The sequence below is a fragment of the Pteropus medius genome, unplaced genomic scaffold, assembly GCF_902729225.1.
Source record: "Pteropus medius unplaced genomic scaffold, Ma_sr-lr_union100, whole genome shotgun sequence".
In the NCBI taxonomy this organism is placed as follows: domain Eukaryota; kingdom Metazoa; phylum Chordata; class Mammalia; order Chiroptera; family Pteropodidae; genus Pteropus; species Pteropus medius.
This window is the reverse complement of record NW_024355008.1, coordinates 10,459,901-10,485,237: the sequence shown is the minus strand read 5'-3', so window position 1 is coordinate 10,485,237 and position 25,337 is coordinate 10,459,901. Positions and strand designations below refer to the sequence as shown.

At 35.4% G+C, this 25,337-nt stretch overlaps 1 protein-coding gene across 20 annotated transcripts in view; it reads right to left on the bottom strand.

Moving 5' to 3' along the window:
* Positions 1-25,337, bottom strand: part of PHLDB2 (pleckstrin homology like domain family B member 2) — a 199,810-nt gene that overhangs the window by 27,343 nt on the left and 147,130 nt on the right. For 11 of the 20 annotated variants that reach the window (XM_039857031.1, XM_039857035.1, XM_039857043.1 and 8 more), the window contains 5 exons: positions 14,843-14,971; positions 9,352-9,507; positions 8,286-8,396; positions 5,547-5,636; positions 2,101-2,244 (listed from right to left, as the gene is read on the bottom strand). In XM_039857031.1, the coding sequence (XP_039712965.1) occupies positions 2,101-2,244; positions 5,547-5,636; positions 8,286-8,396; positions 9,352-9,507; positions 14,843-14,971 (630 nt within the window). The remainder of the gene's footprint in view (positions 1-2,100; positions 2,245-5,546; positions 5,637-8,285; positions 8,397-9,351; positions 9,508-14,842; positions 14,972-25,337) is intronic. The other 9 variants (XM_039857028.1, XM_039857037.1, XM_039857038.1 and 6 more) reach the window with 4 other exon arrangements.

Below are 25,337 nucleotides of genomic sequence, written 5' to 3'. Positions count from 1 at the left end.
GGTGGCACAGATCCCAGTGTGAGGAGAACAAGAAAAGGGAGAAGGAAGAAGATGAAGAGAAAGAGCGAGTAAACAGGGGAGCTGTTTTAAAGTTGGAATAATATTTCAATCACATAAACACACTCCAAATCCACATAATGTTTCCATATAGGTTATTCTTTTATTTAAAAGAGCTCTTGGCCAAGAAGTCCCTGAAGTAATCCCTCACATTAAAAAATTTTCTTGTTGATTATTTCCTTTTTGATTTCATACAGATTTTACCCAAATTTTTCTTGGCCCCTCAAAAAAATGTCTTCAATAGTAAAGATATTTCCTAATTAAAGGTTCTTTAGGTCTGATCATTTTTATACTAAGTTCAGGCTTTTGAAATGTGTAAAAATTCATGCAAATTTGAGTTACCAAATTGATTATCAATCTTCATACATGCCAATCATGAAAAATATCTGCATTTTAACTTTACGATTATCTACTTACACTAGCTAATATTTATTAACATAAGGTAGTGGGAAGATACAGTCCTTTCACAAAAAGTAATAGATAGTAAAGGCACCTTCAAGAAATTTAAGGGCTGGGCATAGCACAGCAGGGCTCACCTACTTTGGGAATCTAGTGACTATGACTCTTTAAGGTCTTCTAAGGCCAAATTCATACAGGAATTTGATCATAGTTGGAAGTAGCCTCAAAATAGATTTTTTAATACTCGAGCATGAATATGCACTGAATGTAGTAAAAGGAGGGCAACATTAAGAATAATAAATCATTTATTTAAAAATTTGGTCAATAAAAACTGTTCTATAAGACAAATGCACTTCTTATGGGGTGACCTTGAACAAAATATTTACCTACACTGAATCTCAGTTACCTAAATGTCAACATGGAGTTCTTATTTCATGGGATTGTTAGAAGGAAGAAATGAGATATTTATTTGTAAAATGTTTAGCAAAGTTTGACACATAGCAAAGGAATGATGTCTATTATTATGGTTGACACAGCAACTTTTTATGCCATGGATTTTATGGAAATGATGATTATTATTGTGCAATATTTTGCTTGAATGGGAACTGAAGCATGAGGATGTGCTCAAACATATCAAAAGCCAGGAGAAGACAATCAAGGACTCAAATCTTATAACACTCCCAACAACCTCATAACATACTAAATGTCCATTAAAAAACAAAGCGAACAGCAAAGGAGTATGCACTTTGTCTTTTTAAAAAATACACTTGGAAAAGTTGAAGAAAAGATTCCACCTGAGTAACTTTGGTGTCAAGATCAAATTTCCAAACTCTGAACACCAGTTCCTCAGTTCCTAATTACCTGTTGATCCTGCTGCTGCTGCCTTCTGTGTTTCTTAGCTGGTAGAGGAGGAGGTGTGTCATTTAAAGGGAAAGGATCGACAGAAGGAGCCGTGACTTCAGGCCAAGGGGCTGATGGAGGTTGAGTGATAGGATGAGGAGAAAGTGTGGAAGGAAACATAGATCCAGAACAGACAGGTGATCTTTGCTTTATAGGAGAAAGAAAAATGTGTCCAGATGAAATGAAAGAATATGACAAAGAAATGAAATCAATAATCTGATTATTCCGTTTTCTTATATTTTAATCAAGTAGCCACAAATGATGGGTAGTATCTTTGCATTTAGCCACTTGTTAAAACCCCACCCTTCAAACAATTTGGATCAGTAGAACGTATTTTCATTTACTATTATTTGCCAGATGTTTTAAAAAGGCATAACATTAAAAAATCATGCTGAAAAACATAATAGAAAACAAAGTCAGATTGGAAAGGTGAATTAAACCAACAATTATAGAAAGACTTTTGGTTTCTAAGAAAACTAGATCGGGTGAGAGTGCTATGACATAGAGTTTAATTTTCTGAACTTACTTCTCCTAGTGATCCTCTCTGTAACATATATTCATGATTTCTAGTATAACTGGCAGAGCAGTTCCTCCAAATTGATATGTTTTTCAAATTCAGTATCACTTTGGCCCTCTCGTTGACCAGACATATACATGTCATACACACCCTCGTTTTCAGTTAACCATGGGTTAATTTTTGACATGAGGAAAGCAGTGAATGAATGAAATGTCATGCCAACACACCTCTTTATTTTGTGGCTGGCTCACCAGCACAGCTGTGGTAGGCCCAGTGGTAACAGCATCAGCATCAGCAGGGAACTGAGTGGAAGGGGATAGATTCGTGGCATTGCCACATGGCTCATTAATTTCACTTACACTGATATAGCCCTAAAAGGAGGAATTCAGAAGTTAAACACAAAGAAAGCAAGAGCTGAGGCATGCGAGAGTATTAATGCTCCAGTACAATGGAGTGAGCTTAGAGCGGCACAGCCAGATATTTGTGGTATTATCAAACGTTTCATTAGGAAATCATCAGCAATTAAAATGGATTTACAGTGCTTAATCTTGAAAAATGATATTTCAAACATTAAAAATATTTTTTTTTCTGGTGAAATCAAGAGGACTATATTATAAATAACCCAATATTTTTTATTTTAAAATACCCAGAGGCGTTCACATTCATTCTGTTTACAGAATGAGGTTTCACTACACAATATTTAGAATACTCACACAAGCAAAAATCTGAGATACAAAATTGACAGTGTAATCACTAACTCTAACTCAAGAACCTTATTTTTAGATTTTGCCCTCTTCTTCTGTTTGCTGACAAATTAAAGTGTGAGTAAAAGTGAGCTGAGTGTTATTGGTTTTTACCCTCGGACATTTATAAAACAGTAATTTATTTGTAATGGAATCTAGCTCTTAGGTATCTTAACTAAATGAGAATAGAAACTACACTGCCTCTTGTGAGTTTTCTCTAGTAAGACACACACACACACACACACACACACACACACACACACACACACACACGCTAAGGTGGAGTTGCAACTCCAGGGTGTTTCAATTGAAGGTGACTAACCCAACTCCCAACTCTACCCTCAGGACAGAGAATTCCCAATTACTCTAAATTCAATGATTCAGTTCTAGCTTCAGCTTAGAGAAAACATCCATGAATCGAAATTTATATTCTTCAAAACTCTAGAATTTATATTTGAGAAAAGGCAGCTGTAAATTTTCATGGAAAGTAATCATACAGACCAATCATGATTTTCGCCACACCAATAAAACAGTATGAAAAAAGAATAAAGAGTATAAAGTAATACCTTTTTTAAAAAAGTAAAATAGTGTTAAATTTAACACTTGGGTTTTTCTATTAGGTTTCTCAAAAGGTTGCTCCAGGAAAGGTAAGATATCACTATGCCAGTGAAACAAAAATTCCAGGCTGGTAAGTGAGGTTTTTTACTAAGAATTTAAATTATGACAAAAGCTGGAATTGACTGTTTATAAATTGGAGGTATCAAAAGGTTGTTGAATATAGTCTTGCATTTCAGATAAAGGCAATGGATACTATGTAAAGTTTTATAAGATTAAACTGAAGACAAGAAGTTGACAGCTAGGTTGTCAAATTTCATTTTATCTTTGATAATAAATCAGAAGGAAGAGTAACAACTGAGTTATTCTTTGCTCAGTTGATAGTAGAATGTTTCAAAATCAAGGTTTGATTCCTTATATGAGTCATAGACCATACAACGTAATTAATTGCTTTAAAAATGTACTTCATTTGTCAAATGTGGGACTTGTTTAAAAGAGTTAGATATAAATTCATCACTCCTTCAGAGGAGAGAAAGAGAGAGACAGAGAGAGAGAGAGAGAGAGAGAGAGAGAGAGAGAGAGAGAGAGAGAGAGAGAGAAACACAGAAAGAAAGGAAGAAAAAATCAAAACATGTTGTGAGTCAAAACTGGCTCCCAATTATGAAAGAGAACACATAGCTACTCAGCAAAGATCAGAATTGCAGACAGGTAAAAATAAGTCAAAAAGCAAAATGGCCTTTTGACACCAGGAAGTCTGCAGAGAAAAAGAACAACTCTTAAATAGAAAAGGAAAGATTTTATTCTTCTGCTAAGAAATAAAGAGAAAACTATTTAATTCATGGGATGCCACGAGCCCTTCAAGCTCATTAAGCCCAGAATCAAAACTGCTTATCTTCCCTCTTAAACCTATCCTTTCCCCAGTATTCCCTATCTCAAGTAAAGGTACTCACTATCCATCTCGTTATTCAAACTGGAATACTGGCATCATTCCCTGACACCTCTCTTAATTTACTTCATCCTCGCATCTAGTCTATCAAAAATAACTGTCAGCTCTGCTTCCAAGATATAACTATATCCAGCTAATTCTCTCTCTCTCTGCCATTGCTCGAATTCAAACCACCAGCATCTCTGGCTTGTATTATTGCAAACACTGCCATACTGGTTTCCCAGCATTTCTTCCTACTCCTTATAATCTAGCAGAGCAGCCCAGAGTGATTTTAACAAATGGACATCAAACGATGTCATCTACCAGCTTAAAACCACTCAATGGCTTCATATCCACATAACATAAACCATATTCTTTTAATATGACTCATAAGATCTGGTCCCTGATCACCTCACTGACATTAACTTATTCTACTACACTCCATTAACAACCCCTCAGTTTAGTGAATCTGCCATCTCTGTATTCTGAATAATGGAGAGAAACTCTGAAACTTAATGACATGATCAAACTTTTGTAGAAATACTTTATAAAATGCTTCTGAGGTACACATTAGGCATTTCTATTATGTGATGATCATTTACTTCACATATCTACACACACACATGTACAATACTTTCTATGTAGGAATTCCTAATTCTGATGTCTTTTTAAAAGTAATTTATAAATCAGGTTTTATATTATTATGCAAATGTTTATGCAGAAGCAAGATTTCTTTAACATTTTTAAGAAAATAAAAAAAACTATTTTCTTTCTCAGTCAGGAATATACTTTTTCAAATTAGAGTTAAAATAATTTACCATTATAGCAGTGTAGCTCTATAAAGAGATATTTGAGAAAGAGTGGTAATGCGGACTGAGGAAAGTGGATGTTTGGGATAAAGAGTATGTATAGCTTAATGTAAATAGAACTTTCCAATTTAGGGGGGAAACGGCAGAAACAACATTGGGAGAAAATAAAGAGAGAAAAGAAAGAAACCAAACTATCTTCTCGAATGTTAAGGGCCATTTTCATGTTCTGTAAGACTTAGGAGAAAAAGAAGTAAAATAAGAAAGAGGAAGAACTGAAAAAGGAAATTTCAGGAAGTAAAGAAGACAATTTAAGACTAATCTTGATCTGGATCCTAAATTTTTTGAAACTCCAAGTTAACCTACAATGTCATTGTCAACAAAGTCCACAATAATACACACACACAATACACACACACGTATTACACAACACACACACACAGAGTGCATTTGCATTAGACACAAAGATAATCCTGGAAATCCTCCAAGCATAAATAATAAAAGGCAGGAATGCTATCTTAGTATTGAGTGCTTTCTTAAGTCATTTAAGTTAATGTTTTTCCAATTCAGCTAATCATATAAAACTGAGGTACATCTCTTGATTTCTAAGGTGATATGAGCACACATGTAAAATCATAGCTTACCTCTTTTAGAGTATTGGGGTTGACAGGAAACCCTTTCCCCCCAGAGAGGCTGGAATATTTCTTTTCCAAATTACAAAGATTTTCCTTTTCCTGAAGGAACACAAAATCTATTAAGCTTAGTCAACTTTAGATTTCCCTGATGACTAATGAGGTTGAGTATTTTTTCATGTGACTTACAGACTCTTCATAGATTTTTTGTAAAGTGATTGTGTTCAAGTCTTTTGACTGCTTTTTTTTTAAAAAAAATTATTTATTTGGTGTTTATATATTATGATTGAATTATGACTTTTTAATATATTCCAGTTACAGTCCCTTGTCATTTCCTCTTTAAGAAATCTTTGCTTCCTCCAAGGCTATGAAGGTGCACTTGCACGCCTATAATTTCTTCTGGAAACTTAATCATTTCGATTATTATGTTTAGGTCTATGAACTATCTCAAATTAATTTATACATATGGTGTGAGGATAGATGGTGTTGAGGTTCCTTTTTTTCGATGTTTACCCAGTTGGTGTAGCATCATTTGTTGGAAAGACTTTCCTTTCCTTACAGGGTTGTCTTAGAGGCTCTGTCAAAAAAAAAATCAATAGACAGTGTATGTGTGGGTCTATTTCTGGATTCTCTGTTTGTTTCCATTGATCTATGTCTATTTGTATGCCAGCACCACACACATATGAGTAGTTTTAAATACTATAATAGCTTTATAGTAAACTTTGAAATCATATAAATCCTCCAACTTTGTTCTTATTCAAAGTTGTTTTGGCTAAATGATACCTTTTGCATTTTTATATACAGTTAATTCTTATTATTTGCAAAGTTAATGTTCTATTACATTGTCATGAACACTGAATTAATAAATATTGAACCATTGTTCCTCGGGAATTATAGAGTTGTGTTCCTGTGAGCCTCTGGTCACAATATTTTCAGCAATTGATCAATACACAATTTTGTTTTATGTGTGTTTCTGTTTAAAAACATTTTACTTAATACATATTTTTGATTCACAAACATTGAACTAGAGACAAAAGAAACATAATTGATGCCTGAATGAAACTTATCTAATACATCCGATTTTCTCCATAAGGCACATCACAGCCTACTTGCTCTTAGGAATACTAGACAGTACTTTAGTGTTATTTTTGAGAGCCATTTTACACAACAAAATCACCAATAAAAAGCACGAAAACGTGAAAACATGGCACTAAATAGTCCACAAAAAGGACACGTTTATCATACGAGAGGCTGAAAAAAGAAGGCATTGCCCTGTTCATCCTCATCAGGAGACCTGCATGTCAAGTGACTCAAAATTTCACCACTCCGTGCATATCCATGAATGACAGCATGACAAGTATTGATTGATTCAGCTGCTAAACAAATTTTAGTGAGGAGGCAAAATCACAAATACAGAATCCGTGAATAATGAGAATCAACTATAAATTTTAGCATCAACTTATCAATTTCTACAAAATGTCTATTGAGATTTTTATCAGGATTGAGATGTATTTATAGATCAATTTGGGGAAAAAAGTCTAATAAGACTTGTGAACCACAATTTTTACAAGATAATTATATTTTATACAATTTAATTAGGAAATGGTATTTCTATGAGTGTGCTTACCCATTTTTAAAATCTATCCCTAGAGCTTTTTTTTTTGCTAAAATTTCAGAAACTACCTGAATACTACATGTTACATTATCTAATTCAATACTGTATGCCAAGTATAAATAGTGATGGGCAGGGTAATGGCACTGGAGTAGAGTTCTTCCCTAGAGCAGGAGACAGAGAAAGAAAGTATGGCTCCATTCAGAGACTTCTAGGTGCTGAAAAGCAAGAAGAGGAGAGCTGTCAGGGATCGGTGTGGATAACAGAGGAACCTCATGTGAACTCATAACTCTATGTGAAGGATCAATTTTCCTCTCTCTTCTCAAACTAAAAGTAGCTAAGACAGGAATACCTCAGCTACGTCTCTTCTACATAGGACTATGGTACAGCCTCATACTTTAATGCATCATTCTGGATTTGGTTTTTTCTGCACATCATTCTGGGTCCACCTCATATTTTCATGATCCCAAGTGTCATATTTCTAGAGAGTGGCTTGCATGTAAAGCTCAGGCAGTAGATTAGCCTCATTAACTTTAACTTTTGGTGCCTTATTCCTGAAATTAGACTAGAGATCATATCAAGAAATTAAGCTGCATTTTGGGCAAAGGAATCCCTTTCCATGTAGCCACTTTAGGTGCTGTAATGTGCACAAGATCCCTTGGGTGAGAATGATTTTGTCATTCATGTGGGGGTTTAGGCCACCTAGTCTAAACTGAATCCAATGTGGCACTTGCCGGGAAGACCCACACACAAATAACAGGAGTTCAAAACACCAGAGCAGCTGAGCCAAAATGTTTGACAGCTGTAAGAAAAACAGAACATGTTTTACCTATTTGAAGAAAAATATAATTAAAAAAATAAAATAAAATCAGAAACATACAGATTTTCCATAGTTTAGATTTTCATACCATGGAATAGCATAAAGGAAACATCCTTGCTTATTTTCTGAATTACAGTTAATTTTTTCAGAACCTCAGTTTATTACTGTGGAGGGTTAAATAAAAAATGTATATTAAAAATCTTTCTTAAATTACAAGCCACCATTCATTATTAAAAGACACCTGCTTTGAAGGAATCAGCTTTCTCCAAATTGAAATCTGTGTTTTATTGCAAACAGTGCTGCAAAAGAATATACTTACTCTTTGCAGCATCATTATTAAATTATTCTTTTCTTTCACAAAATGGTCCTGTTCTCTCTGAGCCTGCTGAACAATGTGATTTGCTTGCTTTTTCAATGCGGAAATTTTTTCCTGGAGGAAAAAAAGATGACCATAGAAAGATGCACATTAGACATTTAAAGGTTTGCCAGTGTGTCCTGCAAAAGAGAGAAAAGTTTACAGCTGGAATAACATGACCACATTTTCACTGACGGTGGGCGGTGATTATTACCCAGAGACTGTGAAGCAGTTTCTTTGACCTGCCAAACTCATGGCTTTTCTTTACTCGATACAGTTCAAGTGACAAAAATCTATTTGAAGAACCCAGAAGTCAACAGGAAATCCTGTTTTAGACTATAAATGAATTTTTGACATCATCTTAGGAGACTCCTCATAGGAAAAAACAACAGAATTTCTTATTTAAACTGAGAGCTTAAGAGGTCACCTTCTCTTCCTTGCACTCAATTTTATGGGTATAGTACACAGAGCTGGCACGTGATTCTAAATTCTGGAACAAGAGCTGAATTCTGGGCTGGATGTCTGGGTGCTAGAGGTGGGGTGGCATCAGTAATGTGCATGACAATCTACGGGGTTATTTCTAATGGTGATAAGCTGTCACCCTGCTTTGAGAACTACTGGGCAATGGACACAGAAAATTCTCAAATAAGCTTCGTTCATATAATTATTCTGAATTTAGTTTCTATGATTGCAAGAGGAAGTAATTCAAAACGAATATCTAAATTTCGAATTTTCTCTGCCTTGGTTTTCACATAAAAGCAAAAAAAAATAGATTATTCATAGATGCATCTACAGCATTAAGTAGTAATGACTGTAACATGTCTCAGTTTACCTAGTTTGGAGCACCATTTGGCATATAGATGGCAGGCTCCATAAACTGCTAAATGTGATATGCGATTAAACATGTAAAGTTATTCAGATGTAAAGAAAGGTAGACAGACACATGCTATAGCTATATTAATTATTATTATTGCCACATAGCGAGGGGTGTATTTTGATTTTTTACATTGAGTGGCACCTGGCAAAGTACCTTTCTAGCAACAATGTTCCGTTGATATTCAGCCACTTCACGCAGGAGCTGTTGGGTCAGGTTCTCCTTTTCCTCATCCAGGCGGCTCTCGTGCTCAAGCTGCTGAAATTCCAGGTCTTCAAAGTGTTTGCTCTCAACATCTAACAGGTCAGCATCCTTTGGAGAAAAGGAAATGAAAACAAGAAAAACCAGAATGGCTCTATCCTTTTTAATGTGAAGAAAAAATTATTAAAAGCAAACAGTTCAAAATATCTTTCCAATTACAACACTGACTGGGAATAGATTACGATAATCTTCTCTTTTGGAATTAACCCCCAGAGCAGAGACTTTCAATGGAATTGAAAGGGTTTGATCTGTGGGGTGGGGGGAGGACTATTTATTTCACCATCAGTTTGTGGATTAAAAATTCTTGTTTTGTGGATGTAGAAATTCTTGTTTTCAATCTACTAAGTGGCTTTAAATTGGATCGTGAAGTTTAAAAAGAATTCAGTAAATAACCTAAAAATTATCGTAGACTGAAGGTATAACATAGTCTCTTAAGAAAATTCCTATTTTCCACAAGTTTTCAAATAAAATGAGACTTTAATATAGAGATTAAATTCAAGATTCCAAAGTTGTCATTTTTTAAAAAAAAGATTCAAAAGTTGGCACATATAACAGAGCAGAAGTTTCTAAGAGAGATAGATGTACCCCAAATGGCACACAACACAATCCACTGAGATGTGAAGAGAAAATATCAGACCTCCTTTATAATTATTTTTAGTTTTTCCTTTTCTTTTACAGTTAATTTTTCAATAAATGTTCTTTAATGTACGTACAGATGGAATAGTACATGTATATTATTTAAAATAAATATATATTTTGAGATGTATAAGTATACATATAATCTATATAATATATATGGGCATGCATGCTCAAATAATTTTACTAAAGGGAGATGTAATCGAAAATATTTAAGATGGGTTCTTAAACTGGGCTTCCGTGAATCCCTTAAAATTGTTTGCAAACCTTTTTTGTGGAAAGAATAGAACACAGCTTTCATCAATCACAAAGACTGACTCAAAAGATTATGTAGTACTACTCTCAGGATAATCTCGAGGACATGGAAGAAAGATCAGAAATCATAAAAATCAAGTAGTTTAAAACAGGCACTCTCCAACCTATGAGACGCCTGAAGACTGGAATCGATCTGTTATCTGTGCAGAAATTGGTGCGTGTTATATAAATTATTCTCTGATCTACTTTTTAAAACACCACTCCCCCTTATTTTTGGAGCCTTTGACAGAACTATAAATGTAGTTTATAGTTCTACACACACACACACACACACACACACACACACACACACACATATATGTATATAATGTAATTTATAAATAATCTATGTCCAAAAGGAAGAGGCAAGTTAAGTATATGGTTTGCGGTTCTACATAGATAAAAGAGTCAGAGCATTTTTTTTCAACCAAAACATCAAAAGGAGTTGGAAAAATAAATAAATGATAAATTAAATCTATATCAGTATTTAACCGTATCCCCTCCTGGTTTTTATGTAAGCGATAAATTCTTTTAATCAAATGGAATATATTTTTAGTTTATATAATGAATTTTATTCTGGGCATGATTTATAGAAGAGCTATTAGCTACCATGTAACTATGTAATTACAACCAACACAATAGCATCAAAATTATTATGTCAACACAGACAGTGGATTCTCAAAGTTTAAGAGCAAGAAAAACAATTTGAAAAACATATTTATCATTTAATACTTCTTTACATTTTAATTGGCCAAACAAAATGTGGTTTTGGTTTCAAGTTATTGGTTGGCATTTTAAGTTTATCAGACATTTCTGCTTATAACTTCTAAAAAAATTAATCAATTCAGAGTTAATCTAGTCACTACTGAAGGAATTATGAGATCACTCAAGTACTATGTCTTAAAAGACTTGTAGTCTTGAAATGATATATTAGCTAATATATTTATTCATACAGGCACACATACTTGTTTTTAAGGTCTTTCCATTAAACTTGGTTTGTGTCTAAAAGTTACTGAGATAAAAATTTAATAAACCCTTTTTTTTAGTTTATAAATACTCTGCATTTAAAGCGGACATATGGCTCACAATACATAAACTATGCTAGTCAGTCAGTCACTCCACATCTGGTTCATATGAATCTCACAAAGGTCACAGAGTCACTAATTTATTTGTAGTAAATATTTAAACCACTGCATGAAAAAATAGCACACTAGGAAGGAAAGTTGAAAACTAAGCTAAACTCAGCACTCAGATTCTGCGGGTGTAATCAGCTGATCAAGTTATCTAAACCATTGAAATGTGTGTATATAAACTTACACTGTGAAAGAAAAACAACTTGGGAGGGGAAAAAACTGTTAAAAGATATTAGATAAGAATAAGAATTCAGGGGATGGTATTTGGGAGCAGGAGTAATTCCATTGCGAAAAAATAATGTACACAGGAAGCTCAAAGTCAAGTATATGGCTAGTTGAATGAAAATTTTAAGTAAATTTCACTCACTAAAAAAACATTACAAATCTCTACTGACTGGCAGTCTCAAAGGCCAGGTGTGAAAGGAAATAAAACAGCTCACTATAAGAAAATTCAATGCAACTTTTTTTCCTTCTACAACTTTTCTGAGAATTTTTATGGCAGAACTTATATGCAGATCTTTATGTTTTCTTTGCCTAGTAGAGGGACAAAAAGAAGAGCATAGATGTGGTATGGCCAGATTAAAGTAATAATCTCATGACTGCTTAAGGCGAAGTCTGAAAGCAAATTTAAGTGGGTCTCTGAGTTCGTGAACATTCCTCCCTCTTATGTACTATCGTCAAACACTTTAACTGCATACTTGTGGAATCTGGAAAAAGACAATGGTACAATAGTATACCTGGTACAACCTCCTCAGTTGATGAATGAGGATATTGAGACCCGTTGAAACTGAATGGCTTGTCCAAGAGTAAATGATAAACTGACTATAGAGTCGTGAGAAAAAAAGATCTCTTAATTGTAAATATCACTGAAAAATTTTTTTTTTTAAATCAAGAGACTAAAATCAACCAGTCGGCTGAGTAAATATCAAAAGCACAAGTAAACTTCCCTAACCAGGTATTCTCAGCATTTAATAGTGGACTCTATCCTGGCAAATGAAAGATTCTTTTAACTTCAGTTTTCTTTTCCACAATACTTATATACTAGAGAACAATTCAATTGGTGAGCCCATCTCAACTACATACAACCGCAGGCCATAAAATCAACATCAGATGAAAACTCTGTTCTGACTCTAAAGCAGTGATTTAGAGGTAAGAAGCCCAGTCATAAATTCATAGTGTTATATGCACAAAATCATTCTACAATTTCAGTTTAAGTATTTGAGACAATATACAGTTTAAGAAAATAATGTTCTTCTTATTCATTTATTTTTTATTTTGTATAACTTGTCAACTAATGAAGTTTGTCGTAATAAAATCAACTTTAGTGAATCTAGTTAAAACGCCTTGGGGAAAACTTTGTAGTGAAGTGGTATTCTAAAGTGTTGGAAGTCTGAAGGGAACTGAGTTCTGATAATACATGAAGTTCCTAGCATGAACGGACTTCTCATAAAATTAGTGAAAGTTTTACTGATTAAGACAAGAGACTGGTGAAGAGTTATTCTAGCAGTCATTCCTGAAAAATAGAATTATTAACACCTCTTTAATATCAGGTGAACAGAAGCTACCACAAGCCAGTTGTCTCGCCTAAGGAATGGTGTTTTAAGATAAAAATTTTACTCTGTTTCGAGAGGAAGAGGAAGGAGTCTTTGCCTTCGGTTAGCGGAATAGGCTGTCTGCACCATTTCCTTTTCTCTTTTGTAGTGGAAATCCTTAGAATATATACAAATCTATTCTATAGAAGTTATCTTATAAAATTACCTTATAAAAGCTAGATTAATCAAACAATAATTATATCAACCTGAGTTCTGGTTATTAATAGAATTTACCAATTTTTATAAATGTTTGTATTCTTGATAAACAGTGAAGCAATGTTTATCAAGAATACAAACAATAACTGGATTACTAAAGAAAGGGAAGAACAAAATATGTAACTATGCTGCTGACTCAAAATAAAGTATTACAACTGTGTAAAAACTTTAGTTATAAGGAGGAGGGTTTAAAAGCAGTAAGTAAATATAAAAATCAGTTTCCCAACCTCTTGTGAACTGGTATAAACACAAACAAATGACAAACTAAAATAATTTTGTAAATACTATTCTTTTTCTCATCGTTTTTACCACAAGATTTCTAGAGAACTGTGACATCAAGGACCAAGAAATTTTATTTTCTTACAGCGAATTTAGCTTACAATAAAATGAGTAAAGAGGAAGAAACACCATTGCAACTTTTTTACTCAACATGGTAAGAAATGACAAATACTAAAAATGTTATGCTGCAGTTTAATCTGTGTAATACATTGAAAAGTTTTAAATAATTTTTTTATAATCTAGTGATACTCAAGGCATCAAATATTTGTGTATTAAAAGTCATCTTGAACATTTTGGAGATGGGGTTATCTTAGCTGATCTTTCAACTTGCCCATTCCCAAGAAAGAACAGATATAATGACATGAATGAAACTAGCCTTATTTTCTACTTATGTGGAATCATAAATTGTTAGTCACTCGGGACTAATTACTTTATATGATTCCTTTATAAGTCCAAGATTCTTAATGACTGCTTCCCCAAGGTCAAATTTATTTGAGCTGCTGTTTAGAGAAAACAGCCCAGTTGTCCACAAAGTAGTAAGTGGCCTTGCCGGTGACTGTAAAAGTATCCATGTAGGAAGTCTTGTTTTCAGAACGTGGCAGAGTTAAATATTGACACTGTAAGGATGGGAGAATAACCCAGTAAAGTTCAACTAGAAGGTCTATGCTGCGCTGAGTTTTTAAAAATCATGTCGAGGGCATTAGTACTGCCCCTGTCTTGGGTCTGAGAGTTTAATTGTTGTGATCATGCTAATGAATTCAGTGTCACTAAGAAGCAGAAAGAAAAAGAAAAACAAAATGATAAGCATGGTGGAGAGCAAATTAGAGAATAGGGTAATTTTTGAACAAGAGTATAAAGTCAAGCTAAGAAAAAAACACATTCACGGACCAACAGTACTCACCATGCTGAAGAGAATGGGGGGAAAGATGTCAGTTGATTTAAATGCTACAATCTTAGTGACAGTTACATGTCAGGAATTGCTCTCTTTGGTTACAAAGAATGACCTCAGAATTCTTTTTGTGTTATAAGGTAGGTGAAGGACTCCAACAAGGAAATTTTAACTAATTAACATGAAATAATATATATTGTCAGCATGAATATTTCTATTTAAAAAATATCTAATGACCAGAACTTATGCAAATTTATGTATGTGAAGAAGGAAGTCAGAGGTAAGTGAAAGTTAATTCAAAAAACAAAAAACAAAAAACAACTGGCACATTCCTGTTTGCTACTGACCCTCTTCAGTTGTTGCTGTAACTGTTCCCTCATGGACTCAGGACAATTGTCCAGCTGGGTCTTCTGCTCGGAGTAAAGCTCCTGAAGCCTCTCTAGTTTTTCCCTTTCAGCATCAAGCTTTACCTTCTCCTGAAGTTCAGAAATCAGAAAATAGAAGAATAGAAATTACCTTCATACCTAAGCAGGTGTTAGGAACATTTCCCATGGATAACACAAACAAGTATACACAAACTCTAGATGTCCTATGAACGTAGAAGCATATCTTGTTAGTGATGAGGATAAGGGGGTACAAGTGGAAGTAAGGACAAGGGCCCCCATTTCTGTATTCTTAAAACACAGTCCACTTCATTGGGTATTGGAAATGACCCCCATCCTACCTTCTTTCCCTCCTTCCTGCCGCCATGTTACAAAAGCAGGGAAACAGCGGTAATGTTGTTCAAAGGTCAACAAAGAACAAAAAACATGCCAACCAAATTCATAAGATAGTCTTGCAGGGTCACTCGGCAGAAAACCAGACTAAGAAAAGTAGGCATTTACTTCAGGTCCTGTGGTTGTCCAATTGCTAAAGGCATGTGTTAGGCAGGCTTTGAAAATTACTGAAATTTTTTTTCCAGGTCAGAGGCATGCTACAGATGATACCCTGGCATCGGAAATAGTTCTAGGTATCTGGCAAACTTCAGAGCTTAAGCAATTAGAAAATCTGCTTCCAAGGAGAGCATCTAATTCAAAGGCTGAGAGAGCTAGGAAAAATGCAAGACTGACAAAGCAGAAGAGGAAGGCAGCTCAGAGACACCAAAAGTGTGACATTTACTGGGGAGACACGGGCTTCCCTACAGTGACTGACTTAAAAAATAAGTGAAATATGGACTGTGACCAAAAAAAAAAAAAGAGAACACTTATGAGTCAGAGAATAGAAGAGAAAGGAGACGATAACACTAAATCCCTCCTAAGTCACACACTCCAAAATGACAGTGGCCATTCTCCAGGGTATAATAGGCAAATACTGTAATACAGTGATTACACAGCCTTACGACACCACCTCGTAAATCGAGACAAAACTTCAATCTGTCTAGTGCTGGTCTTCCCAACTGTGTTCCCTTGGTGATACTCTGAACCCCTGAAGTAAATTTTGGACCTGATTCTCTCCTTGTGTAACACTCTCAGGCTAAAAAAAAAAAAAAAAAAAGAGTACTTTACAAGCACTACCATAATTTAACTCTTGTTAAGCAAAATGCCATCACTTTACTTTCCTTAGTTCACTCTATTTAAATTGGTAGAAATAAAACTGGCTTCTAAGCACATCTGAAATCATCCTATAAAATTATACTTACTATAATTTCTTCACCCAAATGGCCAAGATTTCCTGTGTAAACATATATTTAGATTCTTTACAAAAGATGTTATGGTTTAGTCTAAAACTATGTGACATCATTACCTATACCCATTCCCTTGAATCTCCATTCCTATCTTAAATTTTAAAATTTCAAGGACATTTTAGAAATGCATATTTTGATTCAAAAATGCCTCTTTTTCTCAAAATGACTAAATCCAGAAGTCACAAAATTGAAAGTCATACATCATATATCAATCTAAAGATGATTCCACAACTTAAACCTTCTCAGACTATGAATACAGTGTCCTCATCTTTAATGGTAAGTTGGCTCACTGGGCACTGCTTTTGTGCAAGTATTGGAGAAAGTAATGACATTGTTCACAGAAAAAAAGGATTATCAGGTGTTAATTCATGGTAACCTGAACATACTAGTAGTTCCAATTAGATTTAATCTTCATTTTCAGAATTAGTAATTTTTTCCTTAAAAAAACCAGCAATACAGAACACCTGCTGTCTTTTGGCTAAGAAAATGTGTTATTTTCTGTGTGTGCAGATCAAAGATTGCCTTGTTGACACAGCAAAAGAATTTTATCCAAAGAGTTCTATCTCTACATACTATATCACCAGATTTTGTAGCAGTTCTAGTCCCAAACAGAAAGTTAAACAAATAAGAAAGCTATTCATTCCAATTAAATACCATGTGTTTAAAGCCCTAAAATTTAAAGTTATATTTGATAGAAAACACTGATATAACACATGATAATACAAAAAGGCACTAGCCTAAAACACAGGTCTCAATCTGAAGGAATAATCGAACCATTCCTCTGATATTCTTATTTTTTGTTGTTAATAATAAGCACAAATAAACAACTAATACAAAATACCTTATGTTTACATAGTGCCTTCCTTCTGAGGTGCTCAAAACGTTTCGCAATTTCATACAACGGGGTGGTCAGAAGAATTACGCAAGCAGGCACCATTAGAACCTTCTGCAGTTCCTCTGTGGTTTATCAGTAAGGCTGTGACCACTACCTGGGTCTCAGAGCAAAAGCTCAGTGGGGCCAAAACTAGGGCAAAGGAAGTAAGGGGAAGGATGAAAGAATTAGTGGCAGGTGGGACCAGCCATAAATCACAGGGGACCACAGAGGTGACATCACTCTTCCAAGAGCCAGAAGCAGACAAACTTTGAGCAAGATAGAAATTAATATCCCTCTCTTCTATTTATTGCCCAGAAAGTTTTCAAAGGAAAATTAGCTCTAGGCAAACAGTTAAGTAGAACTGAAAGTATCGCCTTCTATAGCGAAGGTAAAATAGATAGATAAATCAGATGGTGCTGCAGGCTTCAGGGATTCTTGATTTTTACATGTAAAATATTAAAACTGGGCATTATTCTTTCCCCCAGATTTAAATCGGTAAATTCAGCTATTCTAATTACTATAGGCACAGTGATATTTTCCAAACACCAAATTGGGAAAAAGCATAACACTTTTTTTTTATTTGTAAATCTATTTTCGGAAAATACATAAAATGAATGTTTGATTAACAAATTTAACTTTGTTGAAAAAATAAGATTTCAAAGAATTGGAACACTCAGGAAAATACAGGTGTACAAGGGAACATTTATAAAACCAAGAGTAGAATGAGACTTCCCTAGATACATGGCTACTTCCCTGAGCACTACTGACTTGTCCTCTCTTGAGGGACTGGCAAAATTCAGCTAAGTCACAAATTCATTGCTAGACTCTGCCTATTTTGTATATTTAAGACTGATGTTCCTAAATTGTATATACAGCCATAGGTAAGTTATTCACAGGCAAATCAAAGTAGAAATAAGTACACAAAACTGGGCCTATATTTGATTCCATGGTGAGTTAGTTGTTCATTCACTCATTCGGTAAATATTTATAAGGGGACTAGAGGTAGAGAAAAGGGAGAACTTGATCGCCGTCTTCATAAAATATAGGCTATTTAGCTCTGTGATTCTTAGCCCTGTCTGTACATTAGAATAACTTAAGTGAGCTTTTAAATATATTATTTCCCAGGCCTCCACATAGTCAGAAAGGTCAGAGAACAAGCGTTTAAAAAATCTCTCTAGCTTTTCTCATATGCAGCCATGTTGAGAACCACTGATTCAGCCACCCAGGATAATGTGAGAAGCAAAGGCAATTAACTACAATTTTATTTTTCTAAGTAAGACCCGGGATCCTAATATGGAATCCACTAAAAATTGTTTTTAAAACATTTGACCTCAGTATCTTTAATTCATAGTTTAAAAAGCCTCTCTTACAGGTAACATTCCAATTGTTTTTGTCCCAAATTTTTATATTCAGATTAAATGCCTCAAGAAAACTAAATGAAAAATGAACTTGAGAGATTCCAGTATTCAATATATACTCAGAGAGAAATGATGCATTTCAAGATCAGATGTAAAATGATTCTCTTCTAATAGAGAAATGGTCAGGAGTGGTTATTTATACGTTTACCCTAAATAATTTGAATTTGTACACAATAATTGCCAATAACCTTAAATGAATGTAATAATCCAAAGCTTGTCATAGGACCACTTACTTTTCTAGATCTGCGGTCAGAAGACAGACCTATGTTTCCTTCCTTTTAAGTTGTATTCTTGAAGGAAGGAAATAAAATTTAACTTGCTGCTCTATTTCAATTCCAACGCTACATAGAAAATTCTTAAATACCAATGAAAAAAGCATTTTATCATATCTAAGTATGAAATACTTGTTAAGCAGATGGTTCAAGGTTACCCTGAAAATATGCTTACTTTATCAGTTTGCATGGCTGCTAGATAAAATAGAGAACACCCAGTTAAATTTGAATTTCAGGTGAACAACAAATTCTTTTAATGTAAGTATGTCCCAAATAATGCATGAGACATAATTTTATCAAAAAATTATTGTTTATTTGAAATTCAAATTTAACTAAGCATCACACACACACATCCCACATTTGGCTAAATCTGGCAACATTATTAGCTTGATAAGGTTTTTTTGAAAATAAGAACGACTTTTGTAACTTCCAAACTATTTAGCATGGAATCCAGTGCACGCTAGGTACTCAAACCATGTTTCATGAAACACTGGGTCAGGTTTTGAATTGGTACAATGATGTATTAAAACTCACAGTTCCTAAGCCATCATTTTAAACGGAGGTCCATCCAAAATCCTCTGATGAATCCCCTGAAAATCCCTTTCCTTCTATTTCCCAAAGGCTGTGGGTTCATAAGTTAGGCAATTGTTTTAGGCCCAAAATCACTTATCTGAAATTCTTAAGGCCAGATGTCTTCCAGATTTCAGAATATTCTGCATTTTAGAGTAGTAACATATAGCTTATATTATGTGGCATTTCCAGCGAGGTCTTAGGTAATACCTTGAGCTCAAATACATTACAATTTCTGCAGCCACTTAGACATATTCATACCAAGTGTAAATATTAATCAAAGTCAGGCTTCACAACCAACTAGTGTCAACCTTACAAAAAAGCTTTTTTTCTACAGAAAACTCTGCAGACTTTGGAATTGCAGAGGAAAGAAATGGACCTATTGTCAACAAATGGTGATTGTTGAGAATCCATCCTCTGTCTGCCTCTAAGGAGGGACATCCTTGTATTTCTCAGCATTTTTTTCTTTTGATTTCAATATTTTCATTACACAATTAATAGATATTTAGTGCAGAAAAAGTTGGTAATTCAGAACACTAAGGATTTATGTAATCAAACAACCACCAGAAAAAAAAAACCCTTTTCTGGAATCCTGTCGATTTAATCCTCATATCCCATGATATATTTCCACTTCCTCTGACCACGGAGCTAACTTTGAAATGTAAGAAAGAAGCACGGGAAGGGCTCGGTCCCTCTGAACACTGACTGTGACTTGGCAAAGGCTCTGCGCTCAAGAGGCATTAGCACTTTGCCGAGGAATTCTGGCCCTGGCTCCTGTCCTCCCCTGGCTCTGAAGGAAAAATGAGGAGGAAGTAACAGGTACTTTGGCAAGATAATAATGGAGAATAACATTTAACCATTTAAAACACAGTGATATATGCTGAGTGTAGAAAAATAAGTAAAATAATTTAGGGTTTTATGCAGGAATATGTTGTATGGCATAGAGCAATTTAAGCTTTAGTTCACACCTTTGTGTTTAGCTATAAAAGAGTGTGGCCCAGGATGGCTACACAATATCATAGGCCATCTGTGTGAGGACAGATCCTTAAACATAAGGCTGCTTTAAGCTTTATGATTACCATGTGGTTAATGGAAATACTCAACGAGACCATGAAAGTAGAGCCTTTCGTTCACCATTTTACTTAAATTCAGTACAACTGATTTGATTTTTGAGATGAGACACAGATAATCCAAAAGCAGAGGAAATTACAAAACTATTTTTCGTTTTGAATTCTTAATGTACTCACATATAGACAGAGACAGAAGGAAAATCTACACAAACCAACCCGTAAGTCAGCATCTTTCCAGCACTTGCCCCAAATTGGGCTTTGTCTTGGAGGCAGGAGTGGAAAGAAGGGAAGCCGGTTACACACCAGGCCTTTGCCCAAACTGAGCTTCACGGTTCTGGTGGCTCCCCTCATCTCAGTCACCAAGTCCATTAAACTCAAACAGTTCACTAGTGCAGAGGTTAACAATCCTCTCTCCTCTTACTCTTTGCTTACCGCTTCATCAAATAAATATCTCTGGGTTGATGTTCAAGTTAGATACTTATATTTGTACAGGGTTTATCCATGTTAATAGAGACTCTATCTGTGATGTAACTACGGTCCAAGAATACAATAGGCAGGTGGCATTTAGCTCAGGGCCACATGGAAATAAGCTTACTGGTGCTCTTGACAGCGGTACCCACCAGTAAGGACAGTGACAGGTCAGCCCAGGGAGCTGCTGCAAAAATATTCAATAAATATTTAATTGAATATATTATTTATATTTTATGTTGTATATATAATTATGTCTATAGTTTATATTTTATATAGTAACATATAATAAGTAATAGCTACCTAAAACATAGTAATTCATACTAAGTATGTCAAACAGAATGATAATACTGAAGACTGGTCTTGAGAGCCAATGAAATGACATCAATAATTTCACAGCAGGATTTGAACTCTGAGGTGTTACTAAAACTTCTTCCTATGTCTCCAGGCCTTGCCTCCAAAAAACTAGAGCCAGGCTGACAGGATGTGCCGTCGACATCTGAATTGGAGCTAGCCCAACAGGGAGATCTTTTCAGGTTTTGGTTTTCTCATTCCACAGTTTATATCTGAAAGCAGCAACAGGTGTATAGAAAAAGAAACGAGATCCAAGAGGGCAAAGGTCACTTCCTCCTTCTGTCTTACGCCTTGGATCGACCGGCAGCGTGATTCCAAGCCCACTGCCATGTGCACACGGACAGACCATTCCAGCTGTCCTGGAACTTGGCCGCATGCAGCTCTTCAGCAGGTGTTTGGCTCAGTACTTCTGTTAAGGCTCAGCCTAGACTCATCATTAGCAGGAGATCAAGGAAAATATTCCCAAAGGATACTGTGGTATTCTGGCATCTACCATGAGCTGGGTAAACAGCGGATAACACTGCCTTACTTCATTTCACAGGCTAGAGACGGAAATAAATCTCTAACAAGCCGAAACAAATATAAATGATAAAATGAGATTCGTAAAAGGACTAAAAGTACAACAAGGAAAACATAATCTGAACTAGAAAGGTCTGGAAAGATTTTTCTGGAAAACTAATACCAAAGCTAAGCACAGAAAGACAGAACTAACAAACCATGGAATATGAGAAAGGGACTTCCAGGCAAAGCAGACAGATCTACAAGGGACCTTTTGGAGGATGGGGTGGGAGAATGGATCTTTAAACAAACAGAAAGAAGGCCATGGTGAGAGTGGTGTGAAGAAGGGAGAGTGGTGACAGAAAGGCACGTGACAGGTAAAGAGTTTAGATTTATACAAAATACAGTGGAACACAAACCAGAGTGATATAATCTCATTTATATTGTATAAAAAATCACTCTGGCTGCTGTAAAAGGAATCAAATGAAAATGGGAGAAGAGATTTTGATGGTTTAAAAGGGAATGCTGTTCATGAAGATGCAGGGAACCTGAAGTCATTGAGAAATATTTTCATAATCAATTGGATGTGGGAGTAATGGAAAAAGAAGTGTCAAGATCTACTTCCAGGTTTCTGTTTGGACATCTAGGTGGATAGAGATGCCATTTCCTGGACTAGGAAAGTTGTAGGAAAAATAGGATTGGAAGGGGGCAGATATGTGAAAGTCAAGGGGAAAGATAAGATCAAGAGTTCAGTTATGGGACGTCCAGATGGCAATACCTGTGAAGAATCTGAGTGGAGATGTCAGGTAGGCCATAGGATATGAGTCAAAAGTTCAGAAAAGGGGTGTAGGCTAAAGACAAACATTTGATAGTCACCAGCATATACAGGTTATTGAAAGCCATGGCGATAAAAGAATGTGAGGATACAAAATGTGAGAGTTCAGATCAGAGATGAATATTCTTAATTGGTGCAATAGAAACAGAGGAAGAAGCAAAGGGAACTGAGATGGAAAGGTCAGATAAATAAGTAAGAGAAGAGAAAGGAAACCAGACGAGTGTGGTTCAGGGTGGCAAACAGGTAGGGAGGTGGAGGGAAGTGTCAGGAAAAAGAGTTGTCTCCTGTCTTGTATGCTCCTCAAGTATCCGATCACAAGAGGACTGAAAAGCACCTAGTGGGTTGAGCAGCACCTTCAGTCGTCTTAACAGGAGCAAACCTGATGGAGAGGTGGGAGTCTAAGCCGACTGAAATGGGAGGAATGGTTAATTGGGAACTGAGAAAGAGGACACAGTGTGCTAAAAAAAAAAACCTGTTTGAAAAGTTTGGTAATGATGAAGAGAAGTGAAGTGAGGTAGTAGCCGGAAATTTTTAAATAATAATTTTTAAAAATAAATAATGTTGGCGTGCTGATAGTAAAGGTCCAGTAAAGAAGAAGAGGCTATGGGGAGAGAGATACAAAAAGGCTGAAGACCTTGAGATGGTGGGATGGCATGAGGCCCAGAGCACAGTCAAAAGTACTGGTCTTTGAGGGGAAGAGAGAATCTTCTTTAGTTGTAAAGAGATGAGATGCTTCTAACTTCCCAGAGAAGTAGGTGGTGATATCATCTCAGAGCCAATGGGAAGAAAGGGGACCAAAAAGATATGAAATAACTGTATCATAAAAAGGTAAATTAAGTTTATTTGAGAAACATAGTAATGCCACCAAGCAGGACTGAGTCTATTTGAGCTTGGTTGTCAAGAATATATAGTAACATCATCTAGCCCAGTTGGTTTGCACTTTCCTCAATCTCTTCTGGAATCCCTCACTCAAAGCCAGTTTCTGCCATTATTCACACCATGTGATGACAGACAATAATCCCACCTTCCAAGACCAACTAATCCCCTAACAGCTGCATGAACTGATCCTATACTTCAGGCCCCCACTGTCCCCTCTTCTATGCATAGCCTCTATCAAGCCATCAAAACAATAATAAGGAAGGAGGTGATGTCCTTGCTTGTTTCTGCCATGTTCCTGGAGTTTCACCTCTACCTTAGGGCTGGATAATACAACACAACTGTCCCTGGGAAGCGAGATTCAGCATTGTCTCAACCTGCTTTACTTTTGTGTAGAATCTGATGCTAACTGATAGACAAATAGAATTTGTAGACCATGCCATGTATGGGCCATACAAAGATACATAACTACATGGATGCGGAAGGCAGAAAGGTTCACTGGGAACATGATACCCCATTCCTATGTCACACAAGTTATCCAGAATGACATAAACAGTAAAATACTAATAAGTTCCAAAACAAAGACATCTGATGCCTCCAGTGAAAGATTCTTGCTGTCTCATTGCAGAATCTTTGAAAAGCATAATCCCCTTGTACTGAAGAACTAGACAATTAACCCTTTGACTTGGTTTTGAGCTTTAAAAAATATATATATACCTATTACCCAAATGAGTTCATTACTATTTCAAAGTCTGGGCCTAGAAGGAACATACATAAAATTTAATATGAAAAAGCTGTGCAGTTTCATCTTGACAAGCAGGCAACCAAGAAATTGATGTGTAGCTTTTAATCTGACTTCAATTTCTGACAATATCTATTCGAGTTCATTCTCTGGCACCAAGATCAAATACCTTTATTTATAGGTCTCAAACAAAGAAGAATCTATAAAAAGGAAGCCACATTCAGCAGAAATCCTTTCCACATATTACCACTAGAACTTACTCAAACTGAAATTGTTTTCTTTTTCTCAGCTTAGTAGAAAACATGATGAGCAAGGAGGAATGTCTTAAAGTTCATTTTGCTTTTTCTTTCTCAAACTGGGACTTTATTTTTTAGCTGAGGCAGAGTTCAGCTCTAACTAAATCAGCATGTGAGAGGAGAGTAAATAAAATATTTTCCAGAGAAAATAAGCAAATAAACAGACAAACAAACAAACAAAACCACAACTATCACTCTGGATTCTAAAAACTGCAAGTAATTTTTCATACTTTCCCTAGCAGATACTACCTAACATTCAGGTTGTAGTCTGAAATGTATAAGCAAGATCTTTTCCAAGGTAAGTGTCAACTGTGTCTCACAGACGGTTTTCACTTGGCAGTGTGTGAGGATCTCTTGAAAACTGCAATGCATTTTTCAAAGAGCAGTGCACTTGCATTGAAGACCATGCAAGGCAAGACAGGTGAGATGAATGGCTCCCATTCATCTTTTTAATAAACAGAAATGAAAAGAAATAAGGCAACCATATTCGAATATGCTTAAGCCACCCCCACAGAGCACCAGTGGTAAAGAAGTTCAGTATATTAAAACAATTCTTAAAACAAAACAAAACAAAAAAAAAACAAAACAGTAAAATCAGAGGAGCAAAAAGGCCGATGGAAAAAAAGCAATTCGCTCATCTCAGAGGGAAAAGCTGCCGTGAATATCCGCTTGAAATTATACAGGCTCTATTCTCTCAGCATCAGCTGCTCAGTACTTGACAGTTCTTAGCTGGTGAAACTTACCTCATCTTAAGACTTTTCTCCAGTGCCACTGAGTCCAGGAATTGGACACATGATTCCCAAACCATGGTAATCCACATGACATTTAGATTCAATGAAATGAGAC